This window comes from Geotrypetes seraphini, chromosome 3, assembly GCF_902459505.1.
Source record: "Geotrypetes seraphini chromosome 3, aGeoSer1.1, whole genome shotgun sequence".
NCBI classification, from domain to species: domain Eukaryota; kingdom Metazoa; phylum Chordata; class Amphibia; order Gymnophiona; family Dermophiidae; genus Geotrypetes; species Geotrypetes seraphini.
Window position 1 is genome coordinate 123,250,784 of NC_047086.1, and position 23,713 is coordinate 123,274,496.

Sequence of the window (23,713 nt, forward strand, 5' to 3'; positions counted from 1 at the left end):
ATACTATTCAGATGGAAATTTTCAGTTAAGGGATTATTTTCAGAATAAAGGACCTCTCATTCTGTGGTATGAAATTGCAGATGTTTCCAGATGTTGCTTGTGAAAATCAATTAAGAAGTGAGACTTTTTGGTTTTAAACTCTCTTTTTTTTAATATTCTTTATTAATTTTTAAAACTTCAGTTGTGCACAAAAGATGATGCATTCACATAAATTAATATCATTACAGCACAATATACTTAATGAAATAAAGACAAAGCTTATTTTTTCCCACCCATTTTCAATTTACAAACATCTCATAAAATACTTGCAATCAACCCTTCTAACCTTTCTTAACAAATGCCAAAACATATCCCCCTCCCCCCTCTCTGGATGTGCATGTTTTTCAAAAATTATACAAATAAATCAATCTTTACAATTTAGTTAATGATTCCCAAACTTCCATAAATTTTTTATAATAACCCTTCTGAATGGCCATAAACTTTTCCATTTTAAAGATATAATATAGGGATTCCCACCAGAATGAATAATTTAATCTATCCCAATTTTTACAATTCTTTAAAATAAGCTGCATGGCAACTCCCGTCATTATAAACAAAAGTTTGTTATTTTTTGCTGAAATTTGATTTTTTGCCCTCATAGATGTTCCAAATAAAATGCTATCATACGATAGTGCCACTGGATTTTCTAATAAATTATTAACCTGATTCCAAATCGATCTCCAGAATTTTAGTATCAAAGGACAATAGTATAGTAAATGATCTAATGTCCCAACTTCCAGATGACAATGCCAACATCTATTAGATTTAGAACTATCTACTCTATGCAAACGAACTGGCGTCCAAAATACTCTATGTAATAAGAAAAACCATGTTTGTCTCATAGATGCAGACATTGTACATCTCATCCTCCAAGACCAAATTCGTGGCCATTGAGACGCAGTAATTTGATGCTTTATCTCAATGCTCCAAATGTCACGCAGACCAGTTTTTGGTTTCTTATTCAAAAATCCAGATATTAATTTATACCACTGAGCGGCCTGGTGACCCAGGAAGTCTACCTGAAAACATAAGACCGGCAAGCTATTTTGAACTTCCAAATTTTTCCATTCAGGGAACCCTTCCTGAATGGCCTGCTTCAACTGCAACCATCTATAATTTTGTGTTTTATTAAGACCAAATTTGCGTTGCAATTGTGAAAATCAAGCAGCTTACTATCAGAAATAACATCATCTAAAATGCGTATGCCTCCAATCATCCAATATTTCCAGATGACCTTATATCCGCCAATTTTAATCTTGGAGTTAAGCCATATAGTCTGAGACGTAGATTTATTTATAGGAATAGGTGTTAAATTATCTACAAATTTTATAGTTTCCCAAGTATCTACTAAAATTCTATTGTCCTTAAATAATCTAGGCATCTTAATACTCATAACATGACATAATCTCAGTGGCGAAAAGAGTTTCCATTCCAACCACAACCAATCAGGCAGAGTTTCCATGAGTTCAGGGAGGATCCAATACATACTCTGCCGCATAATATAGGCTTGATGATACCTATAGAAATTTGGAAAATTTACCCCAACCCCCGCAATTGATTTTTGTAGAGATACTAGAGCAATTCTTGCTTTTTCCCCTAGCCAAATAAATTTAGTAAGAATACTATTTAACTTTTTATAATAGGATCTCTGAAAATATACTAGCAACATTCCCATTTGGTAACAAACTACAGGCAAAATCATCATTTTAACTGTATGGACTCTCCCCCACCAAGATAAATGTAAAGGGTTCCATTGCTCACACATTTCCGTGACCTTCAACAATAATTTCTTTTCGTTAATTTTAATTGACTCATTCAATGTATTATGAATCCAAATTCCTAAATACTTTATCCCTTCTTCCTTCCATAGAAAAGGGAATGAACCAAATAATCCCTTTTGACAATGAACATTTAAAGGAAGAACCTCTGATTAACTCCAATTTATTTTTTAGCCAGAAAATTTTCCGAATTTCTCAATTAACTCTAACAAACTTGGAATGGTAGTCTCAGGATTTCTCAAATGAAGCAAAATATCATCTGCATATGCAGAGACTTTATATTCCCGATCTGAATAAGGAATACTCTGAATCTCCTTTGTTTGTTGAATAGCCAATAACAAGGGTTCCAGAACAATATCAAATAGCAAAGGAGATAGCGGACACCCTTGTGTAACTCCTCTCTTCAGACAAAAACGATCCGAGAAAGCATTATTTATATATAATCTAGCAGAGGGGGAGCTATACAAAGTTTGAATCATTTGTATGAATCCAGAACCAATACCAAACCATTCCATTGCTTGATATATGAAGGTCCATTACACTCGATTAAAGGCCTTCTCTGCATCTAAGGACACAGAGAAAGCTGGATCATTTATGGTTTTTGATAAATTTAACATATGAAAAACCAATCTGGTGTTATTTGAAGAGTACCTTTGAGCAATAAACCTTGTTTGATGCAGATCTATGATATGAGGGAGAGCCTTAGCTAAGCGTAAAGCCAATAACTTAGCCAGAAGTTTAGCATCCACATTTATCAAGGAAATAGGCCATAATTTGAAATCAACATAGAATCCTTATTTGGCTTGGGTAAAACAATAGTTAGAGATTCAGCCATAGTACCTAATATATAACCTTCATTCAGTTGTGTCCGATATAAATTTAATAAATGAGGTAATAAGGACTCTACAGTATATTCATCACCACCTGGAGCGGATTCAACTCTAAGGGACTTTAAGGCTGTTTGTATTTCTTTCAAAGATATAGGCATATCAAGGGATTTTTTAATATGCTTGAGAATTTTTGGACCTTTAATTTTAAAAAAATCTAACCCATCAAGTTCTTTATTTAAAGAGAGCTCAGAAGAATACAAAACTATATAATATGTTAAAAACTGCTTTAAAATATTTCCAGTTTGAGATTGAGTTAACCCATTCTCATCATTAATAGCCATAATCTTTACTTTCCTTTTTTTTGCTTTGAGATAATTAGCCAATACTCTTCCCATTCTATTCGAGTTTCCATAATACAGAGCTTGCTGCACAAACAACTCCTTTCTAGCCAATTTAGATGAAATCTCATTATAATTATATTTAGCTTTCAATAGGGCCTGTAGAGTACTTTGTTCCCATTTAACAACCAACTGTGACTCTAAGCTCTTAATAACTTGTTCCAGATTTGAGAATTCCATCTTTAGTTTTTTCCTCACATGAGCCGAATATGAAATTATTTGCCCTCTCATGGTAGCTTTAAAAGCATCCCAAAGCATTTCTAATGAGATTTCCTCTGAAGTATTTAGTTGAAAATATTCATTCATTTTTATTTGAAATTCCTCCCAAAATTGTTCATCAGCAAGCAATGCATTATTAAACCTCCAAGCAGGCCTGTAGTTTCTTGATCAAGTTTAAATTCAATCCATACTCCACCATGATCAGATAAAATAATTGGATCAATAGTGGCTTTCCTAATCTGATTTAGGTTTGGCTTTAAACTCTCAAGTGTTAGCATTTGGAACTTCTGTTTACTTCCATTTCCCTGCAAATATTATGGAGGTTAAAAGATTTTTCTTCTAAGGGTGGTTTGTGAACCACTGATTTAAAAAGGGCTGGTTTATGGAAAAAGGATTCTGCCCTTAATTATGTTTTCAAGATTTTAGTTTATCCACTTCCAGTTAATGTGAGCTGATGAACTACGAGTTCTTCTGTTATGTTAAAGGTAATTTAATTACTTACCCTCTTTTACGAAACTGCGATAGCAGTTTCTAGTGTGGGGAGCCGCGCTGAATGGCCCGCGCTGCTCCCGACGCTCATAGGAACTCAATGAGCGTTAGAAGCAGCGCGGGCCATTCAGCGTGGCTCCCCGCGCTAGAAACTGCTATCGCAGTTTTGTAAAAGGAGGCCTAAGTTTTTTTTTGCTATATTACAGATATTCAGGGCTTGTTTTACAAAGCCACACTAGTGGCTGCTGTGCGGTAAAGGCCCCGAAGCCCTTAGAGATTTAAAGGGCTTCAGGGCTGTTGCTGCGTGGCTTTGTAAAACAGGCCCTTAATAAATTCTTCCAAAAAAAGGATGCTATTCAGAAGGGCATGCATAGCTTTTACCGTATTTTCACGTAGATAACGCGCACCCGTTTAAAACGCGCACACGGGTATAGCGCGCGGGAAACAGACATATATGTAAAAAAAAATTTATATACCGCGCACACCCGTATACAGCGCATGCTGCCCCGACTCTCCCGTCGCCGCCCGACTCTCCTTTCGCCCGCCCCGACTCTCCTTTCCCCCGCCCCGACTCTCCTCTCCCCCTTGAAGTCCTGTCCCCACCCTGAAAGCCTGATGCCCCCCCCGACGTCCGATTCAACCCCCCCCCGCAGGACCGCTCGCACCCCCACCCCGAAGGACGGCTCGCACGCACCCGACCCCCCACCCCGAAGGACGGCTCACACGCACTCCCACCCGCACCCCCACCCTGAAGGACTGCTCGCACCCCCACAACCTCCCGACCCCCCCATCATGTAGAAGCTCCTACCGGTGTCCTGCTGCTTCCTCTTGGCGGTCCCGGCCCTTCTGTGAGCCCTGCGTCTGCGCTGCTTCGTCTTCTGGCGGTCCCGCCGGTCCCGCCCTTTCTCTGACGTCAGAGAAAGGGCGGGACCGCCGGAAGACGAAGCAGCGCAGACGCAGGGATCACAGAAGGGCCGGGACCACCAAGAGGAAGCAGCAGGACACCGGTAGGAGCTTCTACATGATGAGGGTGGGGTCGGGAGGCTGTGGGGGTGCGAGCGGTCCTTCAGGGTGGGGGTACGGGTGGGAGTGCTTGGGAGCGGTCCTTCGGGGTGGGGGTGCGGGTGCGTGCGAGCGGTTCTTTGGGGTGGGGGTGCGAGTGGTCCTGCGGGGGGGGGGGGGGAATCGGACATCGGGGGGGGGGGGGGAAAGTATGTAAAAAAAATTTGTAAAACACGCTCACGCGTATAACATGCAAGGTTATGCACGGTTTGTAAAAACCGTATATAACGCGCGCGTTATATGCGTGAAAATACGGTAATTAAGTGGATACTAAGATACAGATCAGTACAAAAGGAGTCTGAAAACTTGGAAAATATCAAGAGCAAAACTCAGGAAAATCAGCCTGGAGTTTTACTGATGCTTGCTTGCTATTGTAACACAAATAACCAATCTACCTGCATCTAACATTTTTAGGAGTTCAAAAGCTAGATTTTGTTTAGGTCATCTATGTAAGAGACATCCAAGTCAAAATTTCAATAGTATTTTATAAAAGAAGCTTTCTGAACAGAGCCTTCTGTAAAATACTTAAGGCCGTGAGAAATAAATGTAGATTTGATGTGCAGCTATTTTATAAAGAAACACATTTAAAAAAGAACAGCATCACTTGGGGCTTTGAACACTGAATTGGGGGCACCCACACATATAAGCAGTGATCTCTTCAACCAACACATGTGTTCCCAGTTACACATTCTTATGCTGGATTTTACAAAGCTGGATATACAAGGAAAGTCAATTAAAGAACTGAGCTACAAAACACTAGTGTTGGCTTTTTGAAATGTTTCATTAATGCCAGAGAAGTTAGCACAATTGTTCCTCTCATTTCTTCAAATGAATATTTAAATGGAAACAGATAAAAATGCTGATGTCTAGATTTTTAGAAGTTAGACATATTTCCTTTGTAGAACAGGGAGTACATATTATTAATCTGAAAAATGGTTAAAACAGTATCAGATAATACCTGCGAAGTCTTTATTGGTTTGCTGGCAGTCAGAGATATCACAGTATAAGCCATACACGCTGTCCTTAACTATTCAGGGCCTTTATATTGGACTATACCAAATATTGCCTTGAACAGTACCTCAAATACATTATTCTTATTTGCCTGAATAATGATTTAAATTTGAATATGAATAATCTGGAGCTTTACTGAGCTAAATCCTACTCATGTAAACACTTGATCTCTAATTTCATGTTGATTCTTTTATTATTTTTTAAGTTAAAGCTCAATGCCCATTATTCGTATTTGGTCAAATAGTAAAATGCGCTATTCGGTACAGCAAGAGAAGGTGCCAACACCAGGGACAGTGGCGCCCTGAGTCAGCTTTTGCATTGGCACCCCCACAATCTGATCTCTCTCTTCCTCCCCACCCCCCTCAAGTTTCACTCTCCAGCTAGATCAGTGAGGGCACCGATGATAAAGGGTGCCAAAATCCCAGTCTGGCATCTATCCCTCTAGAAGTCTGAAGGTAACCCAGATTGTGATTTTGGCACCCTTTATCATTAGTGCCCTGGGTCAGGGCCTCACCTGCTCCAAAGGTTTGAGCCAACCCTGGTTGACATCAATTTGTTACTAACATTTCTCCCTCCATATTCGCTGAGGGATTAACAGAACTGCAAAAACAGAAAACCCGCAAATAAACTTTTTCATGTTATTCGCTGTTTTCTATTAAAAACCACCATGAATATGGTGAAACTGCAAATAACATGGTGGGAGACCTGGTCTGTTCCTGAAGGAGAGGCAAAATACGGTGAAGAAAGTGCTGGGAATCGGCGATTTTCTCTGTAAACGCTTGGAATCAGTGATTTCTCTATGCAAGCTGATGTGATGGGGGGAGGGGAGGGGGGAGGAGCTAGCATGCTAAAAACCATGAATAATCGAAACCGTGAATGCTGAAACCGCAAATACGGTGGGAGAAGTGTAATTACAACATTTCCACAGGAAACCTTGTGTTTTGGGGGGGCCTGTCACAATAGCATCTTTTACAACACAAACTATGTGACCTTCGGTTCTATACGTACTAGCTTCTTTCAACCTGTATTGCAAGTTCTTTGTTTTATTCTGTATAATCTTAAATGTTTAGTATACTTTCACAATGCATACTTATCAAAGCTAACCAAACCATACCTCTTGAAAAGTGTGCATTCTGCAAACATACAATCTAAATAGTTGCCATCTTAAAGTGATTTTCAAAAAGCACTGGGCCATTTATATGCACAAACCCACTATTATGCCACATAAACCTTCTAAAAATGTCCTCCTTACTGTCACAAATATTGACTGTAAAACAGAAAAAATGGTGTCCTGATGACCTGCTAGAGTTGTGTTTGAAATCAAGCAATTCACTTGAATATTTCCACCAACCTCCTTCCCATTCAAGAAGGGTGGGAAAGTATTAAGCTTCAGTATTTAACTAAACAAGTTAATTTGCAAGTAATATTGTCTTACCTTAGCAGCTTTGCAAGTCCTACTCCAAGCTGGCCTAATCCTCCTTAAAAATAATAAAAAAGGATGTGTCTTTTTGTGTTTTAAATAAAAAGAGTGATGAGGTACATGCAATTTATATGTAAACAAATATAATTAAGCAAACGTATGTTTCTGTGTTTCCATAACAGATATCAAGATCAAAGCAGCTGATATTCTACAAGCACAGGGTGGGCCAGCTTTTGGCATATGTGATACATTGGAGCCTTGTTCAGTATGGAGTGGGGGAAATAAGCCTGAGAAGCAGAGGAAAATCGAGAGTCTCCCCAGAATCTAAAGGGGGCAGGAAAAATTCACCTTCAAAGCTACAGAGTTTGAGGAGTGGGACCAATAGCCCCATGATATCGCTTCTAGCCAGAATTTAAATTTTATTGCTGCTGCAGGCTAAGACTCCACAAATTTGAAGCATCTACCAGGCAGCTGTGGCCCGCTAGCCATAGTTTGCCTACTTCAGGGAAGAAAAAGAAGAAAAGAAGAGGTGCTATACTTTTTATAGAAACATAATTGGGACATTAAAAAGCATTAACCTCTTCATTTTAACATTTGAGGGAACTCCGGTTCTCAGTACTGATGAGTAAGCTACTAAGTTACCAAATTGTTCCAAATCTCTACTTTTCTAATAGGGAAATTTCTAAGAACACTGGAGCTGGTGTGGTTAAGATTTTTCTCATAATCATCTTTGCCCAGTTAACATTACAGAACAAGGCTTAGGTACTGATGAGAGGGAATTTCCTCAAGATGTTTCAGATGTCTACATTTCTAATAGGGAAATTGCTAAATACACTAGAGCTTACCGTATATGGCTATGATTTTTATTGATAAGTGTACTTGCATGTACTATCTGAGGTAAATGTTGTGATGCTCATAGAATTCTTATGAGCTTCAGAGCATTTACTTTGCTGGCCCGCAGTAGAATCCTCTACCATAGCTTTGTAAAAGGAGGCCTTAGACTGTAAGCCCTCTAAGTGGATATAACATGTCTTGACTTACCAATGTAAAAGGTGCGACATACTGTAAATTCAAATAAATATCTAGAGGGGCATTTTTGATAAGACGTCCAAGTCAGAATTGGGAAATCCCGTTCATGAAATTAAACAATAAAGTTCATTTCACAGTCATTTTTGAACAGGAAATACATTGAGGTTTCCTGTTTGAAAATATGTCAGAATGTCCAAAATGAGCAGCCATTGTACAAAATGAAACATGCAAATTATGAACACAAAATAGTAAAAAGAACATCTGTCTGGCAACATGTTTTCAAAAATGGCCACACGGACGTCCTTGTTGAGCAGGAGGCAATCTAATGGTCAGTACAGTGGATTGTAATCCAAAGCACCTAGGGTCATATCTTCCTACAACTCTTTAATTGTAAATGCCTCCAGGAACAGGAAAAAATATCTGCTGCACATCACCTCAATAGCCGTCAGGTTTATAGATGTCAAATATTTAGGTACAGTGGGATATAAGACCATTAAATAAATAAATACAGTAGGTAAGGGATTTAGAAAGGAAAAGGAGATGGGATTTGATATACTGCCTTTCTGTGGTTACAATCAAAGTTGTTTCATATATTATATACTGGTACTTATTTTGTACCTGGGGCAATAGAGGGTTAAGTGAGATGCCCAGACTCACAAGGAGCTGCACTGAAAATTGAATCTGGTTCTCAGGCCAACAAACTAACCATTAGGGCTACTCCACTGTTTCTGGAGGGACCACGATTTACTACTACTACTATTTATCACTTCTATAGTGCTAAAAGGCATACGCAGCGCTGTATTTAAAGGGGGGGGGAGGGGGGGAAGAGAAAGTGAGCTGAAGTGGGAACTGAACCTGGGTCTCCTGATTTACAGTTCACTGCAATGACCACTAGGCTACTCCTCCGACTTGCTTTCTGCTTTGTTCAGAATGTCCTCAATACCTAATGCTAACCAAGAGCCTGGTATTCCTTTTGGCTTCACTTTCAGGGGAGAGGGACAGCAAACATGGGGGTTTTCATGAGGAGTCAGGCCTTAATCCCTCAGTGGTCATCTACTCAAATGAGATCACTTTTTTGTATGCTGGATGTGACCAAAACAGATCTAAATAAAAACGCTCTTCTTTTTAGACTTGGGATGTTTTTTCCCCATTTGATTATCGCTGTTGGACACCCTAAATTTTGAGCCCCCCTAGTCCTGCCAAAACACCCACAACCTGTCCGTTTGCTATTTGGACAAACTGTAGTGTAGGCATGTCCAAATTCTGCAGTTCCAAAATTGCAATTTGGATGTTTGTGGCAGATGGCCCTTTTTTGGCCATTCTGAAACATCTATGTGCTTTGAAAATGAGCCCAATAGTTTGAAACAGCAATGGAAATGAAGTTATTATCCTGATTATAACAAGGAATCTTGTTCTTAAAAGGGGTTGATATCTCAGGGGCATCAGAATATCTTTTTGGTTGGAGGAGCCACATAAACCAATCTTCAGCCTATTCCACTGTCTATAATCTTAACTTATAAATGATGGCAGTTTCCACATATGGGCACAAAGAAACACTGAGGGCCAAATTCTATAAAACGGCAACTCGATTGAAGGCAGCGGTAGGCGCCAATCAGGACGCATGTTTAAAAAAAAAAAAAAAATCCAAAATAGGCCATCTACTCTGTAGGCGTCTGTCGCGGGTGCAGGGAGGCGCCTATGGATGCTTAAGCTTACCCAAGGCTGAATGTGGGCATGATTTCGCCCGAAAGTGGCTTTTGGTGAGCTTAAGTGGCCCTAGGCATCTCCCTAGGGCTGCAATAGGCACTTGAAAAGTATGTCAGCAAAATGCTGGTTTACATTTCAAATAGACATGGCTGCTAAACTGATCATGACTGCAGCAGGGAACCCCACCACAAGTCGGACAGCAGGAGGAATGCCCACTCCAACCCATCACCCCCGAATCCTCCCACACTGTCCGTAGCAGGAAGGATGCCCACTCCCTTGTGCCAGAACCCTCAAAAAAGCCCCGGGCAGGAGAGATGCCCACTATCTCCTGCCGGCACCCTCTCCCCTAAACACACGACACCTTAAAACCCACTTGGACTCCCCCCTCCCTGTACCTTTATCAGCAAGGCTGGCCAGAGGGATGCCTAATCCCTCTGGCCAGCAGGCCCGCCTCTTCAGAATGGCGAGCTTTCCCCTTCCTGATGCATCTTGACATGCACCAGGGAGGGGCCTAAGGACCTGATTGGCCCAGGCAACTAAGGCCCCTCACATAGGAAGGGCTATATGCACCTAGGCCAACAGGAGTTTTAGGCCTCCTTCCCAGTGCATTCTTTAATGCACTGGGAGTGACGTAAGACTTTGATTGGCCAGATCATTTGTTCGGTGGAGGGGGTGTGTGCACTTCATAAACACTACCAGCAGCTACCACAAACACCATATTATCTTTTGGTACACTTTAAAATCATGAATGGTTATTGTTGTGCTTGTGATGTGTTGTAATGTAGCTGGCACATAAAGCAGTCAGCCTCTCCGTACTTTCCTTCTGCCTACATATGAATTTCTTATTGCACAAACATATCTAGAACACTCCAGTTTCATCTGCTTTATTAAGGTGCGAGATTAAAATGTTGCGTTTGACATCAACTCATTGCCAAATCTCAAACAAACCTTTTTCTGACTAATGCAACATAGGACAAAGCACAGATCATTTTCTACATAACAGGAAGATTTCAAATAAAAAAAGTGCTCTACTACCAAAATCAATAAAAGTTGTATGGAAATACAGTGGTGCCTCGCATAACGGACGCCTCGCACAGCGAACGCTGCGCACAACGAACTTTATGTCTTGATTCGTACAACGAACTTCGTTTCACACAACGAAGTCGCCCGAGCTGCATCCTTCCGCGCAGGCACTGCGCTTAACTGCCCTCTCTCCGCCTGGCTCCCTCTTGCCCCCCCCCCCCGACTCCCCGACACGATCGGGGCAAGAGGGAGCCCAAGCCCTCTTGCCCCCCCGACTCCCCGACACGATCGGGGCAAGAGGGAGCTCAAGCCCTCTTGCCCCCCCGACTCCCCGACACGATCGGGGCAAGAGGGAGCCCAAGCCCTCTTGCCCCCCCGACTCCCCGACACGATCGGGGCAAGAGGGAGCCCAAGCCCTCTTGCCCCCCCGACTCCCCGACACGATCGGGGCAAGAGGGAGCTCAAGCCCTCTTGCCCCCCCGACTCCCCGACACGATCGGGGCAAGAGGGAGCCCAAGCCCTCTTGCCCCCCCCCCGACTCCCCGACACGATCGGGCCAGGAGGGAGCCCAAGTCCTCCTGGCCACGGCGACCCCCTAACCCCACCCTGCACTACATTACGGGCAGGAGGGATCCCAGGCCCTCCTGCCCTCGACGCAAACCCCCCCTCCCCCCAACGACCGCCCCCCCCAAGAACCTCCGACCGCCCCCCAGCCGACCCGCGACCCCCCTGGCCGACCCCCACGACACCCCCAACCCCCTTCCCCGTACCTTTCTGTAGTTGGCCGGACAGACGGGAGCCAAACCCGCCTGTCCGGCAGGCAGCCAACGACGGAATGAGGCCGGATTGGCCCATCCGTCCCAAAGCTCCGCCTACTGGTGGGGCCTAAGGCGCCTGGGCCAATCAGAATAGGCCCGGGAGCCTTAGGTCCCTCCTGGGGGCGGGGCCTGAGGCACATGGGCCCAACCCGACCATGTGCCTCAGGCCCTGCCCCCAGGAGGGACCTAAGGCTCCCGGGCCTATTCTGATTGGCCCAGGCGCCTTAGGCCCCACCAGTAGGCGGAGCTTTGGGACGGATGGGCCAATCCGGCCTCATTCCGTCGTTGGCTGCCTGCCGGACAGGCGGGTTTGGCTCCCGTCTGTCCGGCCAACTACAGAAAGGTACGGGGAAGGGGGTTGGGGGTGTCGTGGGGGTCGGCCAGGGGGGTCGCGGGTCGGCTGGGGGGGCGGTCGGAGGTTCTTGGGGGGGCGGTCGTTGGGGGGAGGGGGGGTTTGCGTCGAGGGCAGGAGGGCCTGGGATCCCTCCTGCCCGTAATGTAGTGCAGGGTGGGGTTAGGGGGTCGCCGTGGCCAGGAGGACTTGGGCTCCCTCCTGGCCCGATATTGTCGGGGAGTTGGGGAATCGGCGGGGCAAGAGGGCTTGGGCTCCCTCTTGCCCCGATCGTGTCGGGGAGTCGGGGGGGCAAGAGGGCTTGGGCTCCCTCTTGCCCCGATCGTGTCGGGGAGTCGGGGGGCAAGAGGGCTTGGGCTCCCTCTTGCCCCGATCGTGTCGGGGAGTTGGGGGGGGGGCAAGAGGGCTTGGGCTCCCTCTTGCCCCGATCGTGTCGGGGAGTCGGGGGGGCAAGAGGGCTTGGGCTCCCTCTTGCCCCGATCGTGTCGGGGAGTCGGGGGGGCAAGAGGGCTTGAGCTCCCTCTTGCCCCGATCGTGTCGGGGGTGCCAGGGACCACACGGAGTCACCCACCGTACCACCCGATTCGGGTAAGCGCAGGTATCGGTGGGTGGCTTATTTGCGGGGGGGTGCCTTATTTTACATTTTTTTCTAAAAAGGGGGGGCTGTCTTATTTGATGGCCCTGCCTTATCATCGGGGAAACACGGTAGAAAAAAAAAAAAAATGAACAGTTAAGTCCCAGTTTTTGCCGCTGAGACTCTGCCCTCTCTCACTGTAAAATTAGACTCTACTTAGTCTGTCTTTAAATTTAAAAAATGTGTGTTGTTTTAAAAAACAATTATGTTTTTAGATGTATCTAAATAAAAATAATAACCAAAAATTTATCTTTTTTTATGTCATCTTAGCATATTTTATGCTGCAGAACGAATTATTTTTTTTTACATGTATTCTTATGGGAAAACGCGTTTCACATAACGAACGTTTCGCATAACAAACTTGCTCCTGGAACCAATTAAGTTCGTTGTGTGAGGCACCACTGTATAAGCTACTTTGCCACTGGTGAAGTGGATCAGCCTAGCTTTTAAAGTAGTAACCTGAGGACCAAGAAACCAGGAGTCCAAATCCCACTGCTGCTCTTTGTGATGTTGGTTAAACCACCAAGGGGCCTTTATATTATAGCTTAGTATGCGCTTACAGACATTAGTGCATGCTAAATGCTACGAGTCCTATTTTATGCCACAAGGCACTTTGCACATTTTAATATCCATTAGCGCACATTAAGCTTTAGTAAAAGGGCCCGTTAATCTTCCATTACTTCAGACCCAAGAGAATACCAGATGATCCTGAATGCAATTTGATTTGTACAACTACACTTCTCCCTTCATATTTGCGGGGTTTATGGTATAGCCCTCGTGAATATCATGAGATCGCAAATAAAACTTATCATTGATATTTGCAATTGTTTTTTAAAAAAAACTACAAGTTTTGTACTGCAGTCCTTACATTGTACTGTATACTTTAGCAGTGCAATTCAAGTACTGTACAGTAATATAGAACTGACCATGTACTGTACTGGAATCCCATTAAAGCATGGTTCATATACAGATCACTTATTCAGACGGTGTCTTCATCCTCATCGTCCTGTACATGTTTCGCATGCAGTGCAGGAGGAGAAGACAAAGAGGATAAGTGAGCACCAGGTGCCTCCTCAGGCAGTGGCAGTAGATCTTCGGTATCTTCATCCTCTACATGTTCAGTATGTGTTGCAGGAGGAGGAAGAGATGAAGGGGGTGCCTCCTCATGGGTGGCTGATGTGGAAGAGGTGGATGGAGAGGCAGGGATGCTGAAGCAAGTGCTGAAATTTTCTCTCTGAACACTTTTCTCCAACGTTGCCGGTTGCCCGACCACGCTTAAGCAAGTGCTGAAATTTTCTCTCTGCACATTTTTCTCCGACGCTGCCGTTTGCCCAACCACGCTGAAGCAAGTGCTGAAATTTTCTCTCTGCACACTTTTCTCTGATGCTGCCATTTGCCCGACCACGCTGAAGCAAATGCTGATATTTTCTCTCTGCACACTTTTCTCTGATGCTGCCGTTTGCCCAACCACGCTGAAGCAAGTGCTGAAATTTTCTCTCTGCACACTTTTCTCTGACGCTGCCGTTTGCCCAACCACGCTGAAGCAAGTGCTGAAATTTTCTCTCTGCACACTTTTCTCTGATGCTGCCATTTGCCCGACCACGCTGAAGCAAATGCTGATATTTTCTCTCTGCACACTTTTCTCTGATGCTGCCGTTTGCCCAACCACGCTGAAGCAAGTGCTGAAATTTTCTCTCTGCACACTTTTCTCTGACGCTGCCGTTTGCCCAACCACGCTGAAGCAAGTGCTGAAATTTTCTCTCTGCACACTTTTCTCTGATGCTGCCATTTGCCCGACCACGCTGAAGCAAATGCTGATATTTTCTCTCTGCACACTTTTCTCTGATGCTGCCGTTTGCCCAACCATGCTGAAGCAAGTGCTGAAATTTTCTCTCTGCACACTTTTCTCTGACGCTGCCGTTTGCCCAACCACGCTGAAGCAAGTGCTGAAATTTTCTCTCTGCACACTTTTCTCTGATGCTGCCATTTGCCCGACCACGCTGAAGCAAATGCTGATATTTTCTCTCTGCACACTTTTCTCTGATGCTGCCGTTTGCCCAACCACGCTGAAGCAAGTGCTGAAATTTTCTCTCTGCACACTTTTCTCTGACGCTGCCGTTTGCCCAACCACGCTGAAGCAAGTGCTAAAATTTTCTCTCTGCACATTTTTCTCCGACGCTGCCATTTGCCTGACGACGCTGAAAAAAAAAAGCGCCAAAACTTTCTCTCTGCACACTTTTCTCCAACGCTGCCGTTTACCCGACCACACAGAAAAAAAAGCACTGAACTTTTTTCTCGGCACTCCAGAATGATGTCATTTGGGGGCAGAAGTCAGGAAGCTAAAAAACGCAAATAATCCAAGTCATGAGTGCCAAACCAGCAAATATAGAGGGAGAAGTGTACTGGAAAGACATAAGATAATGCACACAAAAAAAAATTGTATGGCATCTGGGCCTAGTATTTTGGCATAAACAATATGTTGTCATCTGGGCATGCCTCCATTGCCTTCCTGAGCCATCACTGCCAAGAATTCAAAATGAAAAGCAAACATGGGGCCTGAGCCAAGACATACTCAGATGTATTATGGCAAGCAACACTGACTGCTTTCCATAACAACAGGAAGGTCATGTCAGAAGAGGAGATGAAATCACTGCAGGGCCTACAAGTTTTCTTCAAATTACTGTAGGTGTTATCTAAAACCTTCCAGAGGACAGAAATCAAAGGTAGAAGTAAAAATTTGGGCAGTATGAGACATCTTGAACTAGTGAGAAAAGTGTGACCTAAATGCAAAATCCACAAATCTCATAGATAAGGAACATGGATTTAGTTCATACCTTTCCAGTAGTAACACAAGGTAAATTGCATTCAGGTAAGCTGGAAATTTCTCTGTTTCCAGAAGGCTTACAACCTAAGTTTGTACCCAAGGTAATAGAGAGCTATGTTGCATTAAGCACCAATGTGATTTAACACTGTAAAAATAGCCTAATAAAGGATGCACTAAAGTAGGGGTGCCCAAAAGGTCGATCGGGATTGACCAGTAGGTCGTGAAGGCAATGCGAGTCGATCGCAGAGTCCATCCCGGGCTCAGTGATAGACTCAAGTTGCCTTCGCGTTCTACCTGCATCCCAACCCCATAAACAGGAGGAAGAAGCTCCGGACTGGCTATCCTTACTCCCCCCAACATCAATTCTGATGTCAGAATTGACGTCGGGTGGAGGAAGGATGGTTGGCCGGCACTTCTGCGTCGGGAAGCATGGGGAGCTTGGGGCGGCAGTGGTTTGGGGGCCTGTTGCCTGATGGAGGCGGCAGTGGTTTGGGGGAGGGCAGGGAAAGAAAGGGAGACAGAAAGAAAGAAGGGAAAGAAAGAAAGGGAAACAGGGAGACAGAAAGAAGGGGGCAGGGAGAAAGAAAGAAGGAAAGAGGAGGAGGACAGGGAGAGAGGATGAAAAGTTGGGGGAGGGAATGAGGTCTGGAGGAGAGGAAGCATACAGTAGGCTGAAAGAAGGGAAGAAATATTGGATGCACAGTCAGAAGAAGAAAGTGCAACCAGAGACTCATGAAATCGCCAGACAAAGATAGGAAAAATGATTTTATTTTCAATTTAGTGATCAAAATGTGTCCGTTTTGAGAATTTATATATGCTGTCTATATTTTGCACTATGGCCTCCTTTTTCTAAACTGCAATAGCAGTTTTTAGCGTAGGGAGCCTATGAGCGTCGAGAGCAGCGCAGGGCGGGGCATTCAGCGTAGCTCCCTGCACTAAAATCCGTTATCGCAGTTTAGTAAAAAGGGAGGGGGTATATTTGTCTATTTCTGTATAGTTGTTACTGAGGTGACATTGCATAGAGTCATCTGCCTTGACCTCTTTGAAAAATCCCTGGAATATAAATAATTAACATTTTCTCTGCGTACAGTGAGATTTGTGTTTTTTTTTAATTTTATTATTGGTAGATCATTTTGACTTGGTCATTTTAAAGGAATCTCGCAAGCCCAAAAAGTGTGGGCACCCCTGCACTAAAGCATTTGCATTAAAGCGTTTGCATTAGTTTTTGCATGTGTGTACACTAACTGCGCAATTAATTTTTGTATTTTTTTTTTGAAGGGTTATATCAGTAGCAGAGTATGGGTGTTCCTGCCCTCATCAGCTTATACATTTACATTACCACATGCTAACTGATTAGTACGCAGTTGACACTGGAACTCTTATTACCTCCTAAATAGGTAGAGGCTGACCAAAACTAGGCTTTTGAGTTTCGGCCAAAACTGAATCTGTAGCTGAAATCTGCTGCTCAGTTTTGACTGAAACTGAAGCCAAAACTAGCCAGACTCTACATCTCCAAATAGCAGACACTGTCCCCCATCCCCCACCTCTGCACACAGTCTTCCTTCACCTACCTTTGGACACCAAACACAGCCCCCCTGCCACACTCCCAGACCAACCTGTCAGCCCTCCTTTTCCCGGTCCTACTTTAGGTAACCAGATGGCAGGGGCAGGAGCAACTGAATCACTCCTGCACTGGTTAAGCCACTAGACAACCAGGGTGGCTAAGGTAAGCCCTAGGAGACATTGGTAGATTTGGTTGAGGTGGTGGGGAGGGAAGGGGTCAGTTTAAGTCAAAAATGCATTAGAATTTTCATCTGAAACCAAAATATGGCCAAACTAGAATTTCAAGCTGGTTTCAGCACTGAAGCCAAAATCAAAATCTGTTTGGCTTCTATCCCACAGTAACTTTATAATGGCCACACTAAGGCCATTAATGAAAATGATGGGAAAAGCAAACTTTTTTTTTACAGACCTTAATGTATGGGAAAGAATCAAGTGAGGGTATGTTAAGGGAGGGAGAGAATGGGGACTTGAATACTACCTTTTTGTAGCGTTAGCATTTCAAAGCTGACATTCAAAGTGGTAGGCACTGAAGGATTAAGTGACTTGACCAGGGTCACAAAGGAACAGCACTAGGATTTGATCTCACCACCTCTGGGTGCAGAGGCAGAAGCTCTACCAGTGAGCCACACATTTCCCACTTCTTACTGCACTTTTGTAAAAGGACCCCCAAGTGACTTGCCCAAGATCAAAAGCAGCAGAATTTGAATCCTTGTTTCCCTGTTTCTTAGCCTGCTGTTGTAACCCCAAGTCAATCAAGCAGGAGTAGAGGGAATGGGGAGCACCTGCCACAATGCCCTGTAAGTGCATGGATTTTAAAATTTACTTCTGAAGTTACCAATGGCTTTACCGTAATTATGCAACATTTAAAAAAAAATGTTGTGCAAAATTTGGATCAGAGTAAACGTATTTCATTTGTTATACTGCAATTATGATACACTCCGTGCTCTCATGATTTCTTTTATTCAAATTTCTATATTGTTGCCACAATGATTTCTTCTTTCTAGTCATGTTGCATTAATATTTATGTACAATACTTACAATAAGCATTTTGGGATGGGGCAGATAATGAGAGAAAGAAGATGTTGATTTTTTTTTTTACTCTGATTCAACATTCTCCTCTGCGCCTCATTCACTTTAAATGGCAAAAAGAAAATCAGGATCAAGGCTGAGGATTTCAAAGGAAACTTGAATAATTAGGAAGTAGGACCAGTGTCAGGCATACTTCTATGGTCTTTCCCCCAAAATTTGCAGGCAAAAACAGATTAAGTACAACAGTGTTTAACCATGAAGCAGTGGAACCTGTGCAGAGTGGCAGAAACACCTTATTGGGCAGATTGGATAGACTATGCAAGTCTATTTTCCATCATTTTTACTATGTTACTATGTAACAGCATAAGCAGTTGAGAAACAAAAGCAATAGGTAATACCTGTAATCAGCACTCGGGGATGATCTGTGTCAGAAAAAGACACAGAATGGAAACTTGCATCCGATGCTACTTGGCGTGGTGAGGCACCAATAAAACGGACTGGTACAATAGAGGTCCCGCACCCACAGCCAGGACTCTGCAGCATCTGCTTAGCAGCTCTGGCCAATGTCTTTATAACTGGCATTTCTGTTTTCAGCTCTAATGTTGAAAAGAAGAAAAAAAATACAGATAAATTAGAATCATTCTGAGGAACAGCAGCAGAAATTGTTATCCTAACTGATATATTTCTCCCCCTGGCCCAACAAACTAATTAATCCCAGAAGCTCTCTGTAAACAGCTTTGTGTGACTCTAGAATTGACCCAATATGATAAATATGGAAAAAAAAAAAAAAAAACTATCCTAACGTACGTTGAACTTCTTTAAATAGCAGCCAGTTCAGAGGACTAGTTCATTTCACCTCCTAAGAGTCAGGTTCAAACATCAGCTTAGGCCTGAAGCCAAACAACCAACCTAGTTGCTTGGTTCCACACACCACTGAGCAATCTCTTCTCAAAAGGAGACCCAGAAACACAATATCAGGCCAGGACCAAGATATAGAGGAAGAGCTAACAGTATGTGGCTGAATAGGTTCCTTATCTTATTAAAAAAAAAACACTAAAGGGCTGATTCTATAAATAGTGCCTAAATCAGCCGGCGCCGGCCACATGTCAACCACACTTGGGCGCTGTTTACAGAATCGCGGCTAGCAGTGCCTATGTAAAAACTTAGGTACCTGAAATGTAAGCAAGGGCTTTAAAGGTTCAATGCTCCAAATCTGGTCTTCAGCATTACAGATTGCTGCAGATCCATCCCCAGCAATTCATAGCACCCAAGGGAGAGGAGGACTTATAATCATTAAAATATTCAAGAGACAGTCCCTGCTCAGTAGAGCTTATAATCTAATCAAACAGACAAACAGGACAAGCAAAGGGTTAGGGACACCTGGGGCTAGATTCACGAACCTGTCCGATCAGGCCTGATCTGGGCAGGTCCAATGAATTCTCAAAACCCCAATATGCAGATGGGGGCGATTGGAGGAACTGCCTGACCGGATGCTCAATAGTGATCCCAGAGCAGTGCATGAGCTGGACCTCCGGGCCCGGCATAGATTCCCCCTCGACGCACGCCGACTCTCCTGCTCTTCCCTTAAAAAAGTTGCAGGGCGGTAGTGGTACAATTGGAAACGTGACAGCTACTAGCAAACCAAAGAGAGCCAAGCAGGATTGTCACTACTGAACAGCCAAATATTAGAATAAATGCGAAAGACAACTATTGCAGATGCTATGTATAATTACAACGGAGGGAAAAAAATAATTTAAAGAAGCTCTGCTCTTGCCGCCCAGACTCTTCTGCTCTCTGCCACCTTCCCTGCAGTGCAAGCCCGTGGGTTTAAAGCGGGGCTGCACTGCGGCGTGGTGGTCAGACTAGCTGTCAGTAGCAAATGCTTAATGTGTAATTTGCAGACAATTTCTTGGGCGCCCTTTGCAGTAAAAAGGTTTTACACAGAAGCTAACCCTGTGTAAAACTTTGTGTTAGACACCAGAGCACAGCATTTTAATCAATGGTAGTGAAGCTGTGATGCAGAGGACAGCATAGAAGACTTTAGTGATCAATATTCAAAATGATTTAAGAAGGCAGGAGAGGAGCCTGCCTGATTAAAGTAACTTCTGCAGGGCTATCCACTGATAGTGCCACTGAATATCAGCGCTAACCACTAAACTGAAAACCGACTGCAATATGGGTAAGTCTGGGGGCAGATATTGCACTTATGCCATTAAGTATCAATGTTCAACACTTAATTACCTAAGTGAACTGAAAAAACAGATAAATCAGATCACATCAAACCCTGTCTTATCTTTTATCCAGTTTCAAACTTACTATACCACCTTTAACTGTAGTAGATCAAGGCTGTGCACAATCTACAACCTAAAATAATGGAAAGGAACTACAAATCTTGACAGAATAGAACCGGCCATACTAAGGACACACACATACAAACATAATATGCAAACCCAAAAGGAAAAAGGGAATACAGAGATTGTAGGAAGCACAGCAGCTAGACCCCAAGAGACCCTCCATCAGTCCGTAAAAACTTGCTCAAATAGCCATGCTTTAACTGCAATTTTGAATTTTTTTCAAGGAAGACTCACTACGGATTGCCAAAGGTAATGAATTCCATAATGCTAGAGCTATGAAAAGAAAAAGATTAGGTTCTTACCTCAATCTTCTTTCCTATAAATGGGAGCAGAGATCCATGATACATACTACTGTCTACTGTAACTACTGAACTAATGGGTGTCACTCCAAAACTACCAATTTCCTTGCAGAAACTGCTAATCATCTCCTTGCACAGCTCCACCTCTCCTCCCAGAGGGCTATGCTGTAGTCCCTCAGTTTTGTCTCAAGAAATGGAGGTAACTAACAAATACCACACAGAAAGGAGGGGCACAGGGGGGGCTGTGTTCCGCTCTGTAACATGTATAAACCACATAATATAAACATTTAAACATAAAACAAGGTGGAACAACATTAGCCACCTACCTGAGTGCAATCTACTGAAAGTCAGTTGCCATAGGGAACAGCTGGGCCATAGACTTGGCTACCCTCAGAGGGCCCTCCGGGGACTCCCAATGCTCCGTTATGAGCACTGTAATATCTGGATGTAAGGGAAAGCATGTGGTCTGCATTTTAGAACCACTCATTAGACAGTCTGTGCAGCTGAAGACTGTGGCAGTTCCAATTTCAATTCCTGCAAAGCTTGTTACAATATCTAGTAGACCCGCTGGCTTGAAAAGCCTATGCACAGTCAAGTCATCACCCTGGTCTAGTGCCACCATAGCCTGCTGACCGTCAGCATCCGCCTAAGCTTCAGAACCCCCAAAAACGGAAGGTTCGCTGTGAGAGAGCAGAGGCATAGAGTGGGAGGCCAATGATCCTAGTCCTTTTCCGACTGGCTTTCTGGATCTGTCGCTGACACCGGTTTAGCAGACCCTGTGCTCCTGGGAGCCTGTGCTATTGCAGTAGCAGGCATAGAACTGGCAGACTGACTTTTATAGTTCAAATAAGCATCATACAGTAAGCTTACAAAATCAAGTGTAAAGACCTGAACAGGCCTTTGTGGATTCACTGTGCTTCCTTGAGGGTCCAGTGTCCTCTGTGCGGTGCCATTTCACTGAGGACACAGATTCAGCCTTTGCCGCTTCTGGAAATGATCTAGACTCTGTAGACCTCAGAACCTCAGTGGATCTGAGGCAGAACCTGAGGCCCCCACCCCTCCCTCATGCATCCTGCGGCACGTGGAACATGGGCGCTCCTCAGCTGGCCATCCAGCACAAATATGGCATGAATCCAGTGTATCAGAGCCTGAAGAATCCATCTATGGTGAATTATTGAACATTCGAGGGATATTCAGGCAAATAGAGGCTTTTTTAAAACAAATCTGGAAATCCAAGATGGCCACCACAGGCACTAAAAGCCTATGGGAGCCAAAAAGAAACTCCCAAAAAATCGGTAAAGGGGTTTCTAGAGGTAGGAGACACCCAATCTGGCCCCAGGAACCTTCAAAACTACAATTCTCCGACACCCCCCCCCCCCCAAGTTTCCCCATAGACTGCAATAGCCAGTACTCGCATGTGCCTGCTGTACTGGGAACTGCTTTTCTGCTTAAGCTGCTAGTGCAGCTATGAAGAAAAGAAGATTTTCTACCCCAGGATTCCAGCTATTTACTTCTTCGGGCTGCCAGCTGGAGCTTAAGAAGGTGGGCTGAGGACCCCAACCCCCACCAATCTGCTTGCTTAACCAGGGGAAGGGAGAAATGCAGCCAGCCCCACTCTAGCCTCTGGAACAACCCAGGGCTCACACAGCTTATGCTCAAGATCCAGAGAGTCTTTGAGGCGAGCCACACTCCTAGGGGAACTGTCCCCGAGCCTTAACTGGTAAAGCAGGCTGGCTAAGTAGGTACTCTTAGAGACATCTACAGGAACACTGGGAACCTCTTCAGCACAAAAGCCTCCTAATTTGGAAAGAAAGTACCCCAAAAAATAAAACAGTAAATCAGAGCAGATCGGAAAACAACTTCTCAACTCACCTGCACAAGTGAAAACTAAGGGGTTACAGCACAGCTCTCTGGGAGGAGAGGTGGAGCTATGCAAGGAGATGATTGGCAGCTTCTGCAAGGAAACTTGTGCTTTCAGGATGACTACCCATTAGTTCAGGATCTCTGCTCCTGTTGCACTGGAAATCGCAGTTAACTGAATAAAATATAGCCAGCTCAGCTGTATAAACCTAGATAGTCAATGCCAGTCTGAACATGGCTGGGTATTGAATAGCAGGGAATAAAGGCGGCAGCAGCTAAAATTGTGCTCACCTCTTCAGCTGAATATGTACCCTTTTAAAGTGGAGTACACCAAGTACAGCACCAGGCACAGCTTGTTCTTTTACAATAGTGTCTGAGGCTTTAATACCAGTTTCTTCCCTTTATTACAAGCTTAACGATGCCCATAACTATTTTCATGGCCCCCCTGAAGAGCATGCATAAAAACAGGAGACAACAGTTCTGCACACATGTCTGAATAGAAAAAAAAATCCTATCCACACATATGCTGGAATGTCATTCTGCCTACAAAATTTTGGCATTTCAAAAGTTTTATGCACAGAATAGCATATATAAAGGTACTTGAGAAATTATTGCCTCTTTTCTGAATACTAGATAAGTTCAGTGCCATAGGATAAACAAAATAGCATTACAGCACATGCATAAAGGTATACTAATACTTTTTTAAAAAATCTGACACGCACATATTACTAGCTGCCCTTAGCACAAGGCAAACACAATGGATGCCTACAGGTTCTATGTGCACACTTACTGCATTGGTGAGAAAAATTTATATGCTTTGCTTGCATTAGAAATCAAGCACTCAGCCAGCAGCACATGGCTGTAAAGTGAGCTTTCTGCATTAGCCCCTCAGCATCCATGACTGCAGGATTCCAGAAGCCCTGGTGCGTGACACAAGCTGAAGGGCTATTACTGAAAGGGGGAAGGGGGAGAAAA

The 23,713-nt window shown here is 43.8% G+C and overlaps 1 protein-coding gene across 5 annotated transcripts in view; it reads right to left on the reverse strand.

Moving 5' to 3' along the window:
• LOC117356688 (L-threonine 3-dehydrogenase, mitochondrial-like) overlaps positions 1 to 23,713 on the reverse strand; it is an 84,337-nt gene that overhangs the window by 41,302 nt on the left and 19,322 nt on the right. For all 5 annotated transcript variants that reach the window (XM_033936254.1, XM_033936249.1, XM_033936253.1 and 2 more), the window contains exons 2-3: positions 18,624 to 18,821; positions 7,262 to 7,304 (exon numbers count right to left, since the gene is read on the reverse strand). In XM_033936254.1, the coding sequence (XP_033792145.1) occupies positions 7,262 to 7,304; positions 18,624 to 18,807 (227 nt within the window). In that variant the 5' untranslated portion in view covers positions 18,808 to 18,821. The remainder of the gene's footprint in view (positions 1 to 7,261; positions 7,305 to 18,623; positions 18,822 to 23,713) is intronic.